Source organism: Elgaria multicarinata, chromosome 2, assembly GCF_023053635.1.
Source record: "Elgaria multicarinata webbii isolate HBS135686 ecotype San Diego chromosome 2, rElgMul1.1.pri, whole genome shotgun sequence".
Taxonomy (NCBI): domain Eukaryota; kingdom Metazoa; phylum Chordata; class Lepidosauria; order Squamata; family Anguidae; genus Elgaria; species Elgaria multicarinata.
Window position 1 is genome coordinate 65,324,003 of NC_086172.1, and position 7,678 is coordinate 65,331,680.

At 49.9% G+C, this 7,678-nt stretch overlaps 1 protein-coding gene across 1 annotated transcript in view; it reads right to left on the bottom strand.

The window, feature by feature from the left end:
* Positions 1 to 261: 261 nt before the first annotated feature.
* EN1 (engrailed homeobox 1) overlaps positions 262 to 7,678 on the bottom strand; it is a 7,775-nt gene continuing 358 nt past the window's right edge. Inside the window, exons 2-3 of the mRNA XM_063118640.1 lie at positions 6,625 to 7,678; positions 262 to 621 (exon numbers count right to left, since the gene is read on the bottom strand). The exon at positions 6,625 to 7,678 is cut by the window's right edge and continues 35 nt beyond it. Of these exons, the coding sequence (XP_062974710.1) occupies positions 305 to 621; positions 6,625 to 7,678 (1,371 nt within the window). The 3' untranslated portion in view covers positions 262 to 304. The remainder of the gene's footprint in view (positions 622 to 6,624) is intronic.

A 7,678-nucleotide genomic window follows, 5' to 3' on the forward strand; every position in this document is an offset into this window, starting at 1 on the left:
GACAATAAATTCGATTTTCTTTTCTTTTAAATAGCACCCTTCTAAATCCCCCTCAAATGTGTCACTGCAGTAAAGATGTCCTTTGTTTTTATTTTATTTCCCCCCCAAACTGTCCCCTCCCTCTCTCTCTCTCTCTCTTTCTCTCTGTCTTTTGTATGGTTATTCTTTGTCTTCCCTGGCGATCAGGTTCATAATATTATAATAATTATTATAATAATAATAATAAGGTTAAGATTTTTTTTAAAAAAAAACAAAAAACAAAAACAAAAAACAAAAAAAGCCCAAGGTCTGTGGGAGCCGAAGCTCATTCGCTGTCTTCTTTGTCTTGCACGGTGGTGGTGGAATGGTTATAGAGTCCCTGCGCCATAAGGTGAAGGGCGAGGCCGTTCTTGATGCCGGTGGCCTTCTTGATTTTGGCCCGCTTATTCTGGAACCAGATCTTGATCTGCGATTCGTTGAGGCTGAGCTCCTGGGCCAAAGTCTGCCGCCTCTGCTCGGTGATGTAGCGGTTCGCCTGGAACTCCGCCTTGAGTCTTTGGAGTTGCTCCGCGGTGAAAGCGGTCCGGGGCCTCTTGTCTTCTTTCTCGTTCTTTTTCTTCTTCAGCTTCCTCGTGCGGGGACCTACAAGCAGAAGGGGGTGGGGTGGGGGAGAGAAACACACACACACGCACGCACACACACACACACACACACACACACACACACACAGAGGGGACGGGGTAAGGACAAGAGAGAGGGGAGGGGGGGAAGAGCGTTGCTAGATGAGAAATATTCCAAACCAACCTAAACCAAATCCCAAAGAAACCCAACAGCCACAAGTGAGATCTGGATGCAACTGCGAAGTTCTGGTTTTAGGAGTAAGTCCGGACGATCCGTGGGGTGCCGTGTTTGGGAATATGGGGGAGGGAGTTCTTACTTGAGAATAAATGGGGGGCGCCCCTTTCAAAAGGGGACATCTGGCATCCGTAAAGGGGGAGGGGGTTGGCAGACAGAGTTGCAAATGAACCGATCTCCTTGGATCACTGCACCTTCCCCTTCCAATCCAGCCCCACACTGTTAAAACGTGGGTGCCCGCCCCCCTCGCTCTCCTAGAACCGTTTACCGGGAAGTGAATCCCACATTTGTAAATACAGGCCTTAGTCTCAAATAAGAGTGCATAATTACACGGCATCGCCAACTTCAGCTGGCTTGCGGTAGTATCCCGCCAGGAAAAGTACCCAAAAAAAGTAGAGGAAAGGAAAGGAAAAAGAAAAAAGAAAAAAAGACCTGTTCAAGAAAGAAAAAACAACAACAACAAAGGGAAAATAAGTTAAACCAAGGAAAACTTCTCTGTGTTGTGCTCATTCACACGAATTTACCTACTGACTTCTCCTGACTGGGCCCAAACTCAATAGTTTACATACCAGATCTAAGGCTGTTCTCTGTTGATCTCTCTCTCTCTCTCTCTCTCTCTCTCTCTATCTATCTATATATGGTGATAGATAGATAATAGATAGACAGATTGACAGATCAATCTGTTCATGTAGATTTCACAAACGAGATGCTTCTAGAAATTCGCGGAAGTATAATGTTTGCCGTATATGTATGTGTGTGGAAGCCTTCCTCATGTTTTGTCCACGAATTACCAAACCCTCTTCCCCTTAAAAGACACCTATAACCGCCAAGTCTTCTCTCTTAAAGGCAAAGCTTCTTAACTGATATTATCAAACATATATATATATATATATATATATATATATATGCATATACATATGCCATATACATATGGCATATACATATGTATATATGCATATACATATACATTAGTTGTGCATTCAGGAAAGTAATAATTAACTAGAGAAAGTTGTGCGGGGAGGGGGCAGAGAAATATTTTTTAGAGGTAGTTGCTTTAGGGAACGTGGTTTCCCTTTTGCCCTAAAAGTAGTTTATATTCACAGGGAACTTGGAGGATTCCTAGCTTTCCAAAAACAACACAACACCATCCAAAGATTAGAGGCGCTGCATTGCCAGCGCTGCAAGAGTTAAATGAGCTATGTCAGGCAGCACCCCAAGGAAACCTGCCCCAACGTCATTAATCTTCAATATACATCAATATAAAGCCATTTTTCAAAATACGCAACAAGAAGTTCCCACTGAATTTTAAGATAATAAATATCGAGGTAGACAGAATTAAGAGTGAATCCAAAATAAACACCAGTGGTTTGCGAAGTGCTTTTTGTTGTTGTTGAAGAGCAGGTGGGGAAAGGACAAACTGCACTACGAGAACACACATGAGAAAGTTATTACATCCACCGTTCTCCCTCAGGTGCCTACGTATTTCTGCGGGGGGGGGGGGTCGACGACGACACGTGGATGTTTAAATCTATTTTCACAGAGAGAGAGAGAGAGAGAGAGAGAGAGAGAGAGAGAGAGAGAGAGAGAGACTTTATTCCTCCATGTTAAACCAAGGGCGCCCCTAAATAAGCAAGCTTTGTTCCTTAAACTTTAATATTTTGATCAAGGAAAACAGGAACTAAAATGAGGTAAATATAACGAGCAAGATTTAGACAAGGCGCTCATATTTTATATTAAAAAATCGGTTTGCATAGGTGCCGAAGGGTTAGCACCTCTCTCTCTGCCACCGCTACTCTGTCTCTCGATTCTTATTCTGGGGATCTCACTAACCCCTATTGCCAGCTCATCAAAACGCCAATTGCCTGATTACTGGTGCCTCATAAGACGACATTTTGGTCTCGATGCTACTCTGCAACGTTTTAGGAGTCTGTCACGCTTCCCGCAAAGAATGTCCTCTTCAAACACACACACACACCTCGCACACCTGGAAAGATTTCCTTGAGTCTAGGATAGCAACCTGGAGTTGCCTCGGATAAATATATCCACAAATGCCTCGGATAAATATATTTCCAACGGCAGGAGTAAAGGTGGGAAACTAGGATGTCCAGAAGCCGTCTCTACTTAGAGAGAGTTGGCACAAACGATACCTCTAAATACCCCATCTTTGTCTTAGGTCTTTCTTTCTTTTCTTATTTTCTTTCAACCGAAGAGTTATGTTTTTTTTTAATAAGATGCTAAAACAAAATAAAATAAAAATCCTCAGGCTTCCGCTAAGGGTAGCCCTTCTGGTCGTACTCGAATCCAAGCCCACCTCCATAGCTTTGGTGGGATCTCGGTTACTGTCACAAATTATGTTATATACTTCCCACTCTTTCTATTTGGGTGTCGTCGTGTCCCCCCCGTTAAGGGGGTGTGGAAATTGAAAATAATATAGCAGACACGGAAATCGGATTGCCGCTACAGCAGTTTGTTTATATCAACAGAGCACGGGGACAGTAAATATCAGCAGCCCACTCGTGTTTCCCGAATCAATAAAGCCCACGTGTTGGACAAACCTAGACGTCTCCTTGTATAGTTGTTGACGTTCAGACGGAACGTGCCCTTTCGAAAACCTTCTTGTTTTGCTTGGTTGGATACACACACACACACACACACACACACGATATTAAGAAGGGAAACACGGATCGGATTTTTTTTTTAAAAAAAAAATCATACATGAGTAGGATTTCTCTTCCCCTCACCCCGCCTCAAAATAAATAAATAAATAAATCATCACCACCACACCATTGCATATAGTGAAGAAGAGTCCAAAAGAAAGTCCCAACACTGAGAGAGAGAGAGGTTCCGCCATTAAATATTTTTTAAAGTATTTTTTTTTAAAAAAAAAAAAAAGAGGGACAGTCTTTAAAATAGAATGGGATAGCAACCGGACACTCCTCGCTTTCAGATTTATATTTATTCTCCTTTCTACTCTCTCCAGGGGCTGGACGCTCAAAGAAGAGCCCATGGAGAAAAACCTCCTGACAGAAGCAGGCCCCAAACTGAGGCAACGGGCTTGTTTCAAGAGAAACTACCTGAACAAGAAATCTTTGTGCTTGTATGTATGTGTATACGCGCATGTGTGCACGCGCCTTCATGGAAGCGTGTGTGACTTTGGGGTAAAATATAGGCAGTTCTATGAATCTCACATTCTTTCTTCTCATTTACAAACACGGACAGCAAGAATTACAAATTTTCTAATACTATTTCCTAGAAACATCCCTCCATCTCCCTCTATATAAATATATGAATGTATGTTGCGTTTGGCTAATGGGTGAAGATCCCTGCTCAGACCGTTTTCAATGGATAGTAAAACCAACACGTTCTAAGAACGGACCAGCTCTCTTGGAGGAAGAAGGCCAGATGTGATGGGGCTGAATACTATTCTCTCTAGACTCCCCCCACTTTTTTATTTTTGCACACGCGCACACACACAGGGAAGGTGAGTCCAGGGGAGGATGTGGGGCCTACAGGCTGGAGAAGGCCACCTTTAACCCCACACCGAGGGGCAGCATTGGTCAACCCAGGTCCAGGGCTTGGCCGCCCAAAGACCGAAGGTGCTTCCTTTGTGGAGGGAAACGCATTTCTTCCCCCCCCCCCCGCTTCAAAAAACAAAACCCGCCGCCCGCCCCCGCCAAGCTGTGCCAGGCATTGGGCCCTGGGAAAGGAGTAATAAAATCATTGCGCTTGGCCGCGGAAGGTAGGGCTGACAGCTCAATCACTCAATCAATCCGTTTAGTCAATCAAAGTGGCTTTTCTGAGTTTCCAGGAGCCGGGATGTGTCAATAGCGGCGTGATCGAGATGGCTGCCGCTGATAGCGGCGCACTGATCAATCGTCGGCCGAGAGGAGTTCATAAAGAGCCGCGAGACCCGAGCGGCAGAAGAACGGAGCGAGCGAGCCGAAGGAGCCCCGGGACGCGGAGCGACGCCCAAGCCTCCCAGCAGCCGCCATCTCCGGCACCGGGTGGTTCAGCCGCCGAAGCGGATGCGAGCGAAGGGGCGCGCCGCGGGCGATCGCGCCCGTCTCTTCGGACGCCTTCCCTGGCGCTGACCCGGAGCGGCTGCTTAGCTTGACTCTCCTTCCACACGCTGGGCTGGCGAGGGATTCGGAGAGGGAGCCCCTCGCCTCCCACGTTCCTAGCTCTGCTTCCTTTCCCCGGAATTCGTTGCATGCAGCTTTGCCATGCAAATCGAACATTTGCAAGAAGCAGCCAGTTTCTGGCCTTTATTTGGGGAGGGGTGCTGGGTAGGAGCACGTTTCTCACCCCAAAAGCTCGGGGTGGGGAGGGAGGGAAGGGGGTGCTTTTACCAGCCGCATGCATGTTGCCCACGGGGGAAATCCCCTAAATGCTCTGGGCTAAAGGACAACCAGAAGACGGAAGAGAAGGCCCAGGGGCCTGGATTTTTCTCCTGCACTGCGAGGAGGCCTCTGTTTGCTTTGCAGAGAAGTCCCCCCCCTCTCTCTCCCTCTCTCTCCCTCTCTCTCTCTCTCTCTCCCCTCCCACCCACCCCCCCACAACTATCCCGTTCCTCTTCTTTTTTCCGGGCCTTGCCTCCCGCTAGTTCCTTCACAAATACATCCATCACACGCAACATGTGTCTCATCCACCCCATAATTCCTCAGTAGCAAACAATAATAAATATTCATCAAAATACTACCGTCTGCACCTATGCTGCCACGTATAAGGCAATAATTCTCCCTCTAGCCCGATATCGGAAGGCCAAAGCCTTCCTTTTAAAATATACGAACGCCATTAATTCAAAAAGATATTGAGAAAGTGCATTTATATGTTTCGTAGATTAGAACACACACACGGACCTGGGAGGAAAGCGACAAACCGCCCGCACCTTTCTCGGTCCTCGCCTGCCGCCACCACACTTCGCCTGCTGACAACAACCCATTGACTTCAGCCGGCCTGAGCTTCTTCCCAGGCCGTGCTTTAAGGACCAAGATGGAGATGGCCCGCCTGACCTTGCGTCTGTTTACGGGGAAGTCAATCCCGGGTAAATGGCCATAAAATGGTAGTTTAGGAAGCCAGCATCGGGAAAAGAAAAAGTTGGCCAGTAAGTCTAAACACACACATACGCGCGCGCGCGCGCCTTAAAAATTAACAAAACAAAACAAAACCTTAGAGAAAGCCCTGTAAAATTTCGAGGGGGGGTGTTTGGGAAGGAGGCAGCGAGATCTAATCAATTCAACAAAAGCATCTCCTAGGCGAGGCTGCAACGCACACTCTCTTAGGCCACATCCCATCCCCCCCCCCCTCCGCATTACCCAGCATATGCCTTCGGATTTGGGCGAGGAAGAAAAAGAAAAAGAAACATTAAAAAAAGGCTCGACCACCCTTTCCTGACACTGAACCCACTGGGTTGTATTCGCTGGTTCTGTCCCACGGTTATGGGCTGCCTGCCGTCCCAAGCATATCAACGGGTCTACTCTGAGTAGGACTTACATGGAATACAACCCACTGTGACCTGCCGCGCCCCGATGCGAAGCATGTTTACTCGGAAGCAAGCCCCCCACCCCCACCCCCGATGCCAGAGTGGGAGAGGCGGGGAGTTGCTCCAGAGTAACTGAGGGTAAGGTCGCAGGCCTGGGGTGGGGAGGGGGAGGGGGAGGGGGGAGGCTGTCGTTTCCTCGGATGATCCGATAGTCTAAGCAGCACGAAGCAAGCATATTCTCATAGAAGACAGGGGAGGGGAGGGGAGGGGAGGGGGGAATTCTGAAGGCACGGAAGCGGAATTCTTACCCGAGGACGGTCTGTCTGAATACCTAGTGCAGTAAACCCAGGCCGGCCAAACCAGCGGCTGTTGACCATCGCTCTTGGCAACGGCTCCTCCATTATTGGAGCCCATGAGGAGGATGGCGGGGTTGGCGTGCTCCCCATACTTCGCCGGGTTAGTTCCACTCCCTTCCGAGCAGGAGGAGGAGGAGGAGGAAGAGGAGGAAGAGGAGGAGGAGGAGGTGGAGGAGGGGGGCTTGGCCGTCCCTACCGCTGCTGCCGCCGTGGCGGGGCTCGCCTTGGAGGCCGTGGAGGAGCGCTCGGGGTTCCCGTGCGAATCCGCGCTAAGGAGAGAGGAGGCCGGGTTGGGGGGCCTGCCGAGCAGAGGGTTGACATTTTCTCTACCTGAGCTGGCCGCGCGGTCTAGGTCTCTATCCCGGCCGCCGCCGCCGCCGCCGCCGCCGCCACCTCCTCCTCCTCCTCCTCCCGCAGTCCCGGCGAGGATCAAGAGCTGCTCTTTCTTGCAGCCAAAGTCCGGCCTCAGGATGTTGTCGATGAAAAAGTTGGTGGTGCGATGCTGCTGCTGCTGCTGCTGCTGCTGCGGCTGTTGTTGTTGCTGCTGGGGCGGCGGTGGCGGCGGCGGCGGCGGCGGTCGCTGCTGCTGCTGCTGCTGCTGGGGAGGCGGAGGCGCCTGCTGCTGCTGGGGATGATGGTGATGGTGGTGCGGGTGGTGGGGCAGAGGCACGAGGCAAGGCGCGGCCGGCGACAAGGGAGCGTGGCTGCTGGGCGACACCGGAACGCTCTCTCCATCGCTGCTGCTGCTGCCGCCGTTACTGCTGCTGCTGTTACTGTGGTGGTGGTGGTGGTGGTGATGGTGGTGGTGGTGGTGGTTGCCGGACGGAGTTGGAGCAGACTCACGCTGACTTGGACTGTCCGTCTGCTCTTCCATAGTCAGCCGCCAGCTCCGGGGATCGCTGTCTTTTCTCTCGATTCCCCCACCCCACTTTTCCAGGAGGTGGTGGAGAGGAGGAGGAGGAGGAGGAGGAGGTGGACGGTTTAAAACGAGAGAGGGGAAAAAAGA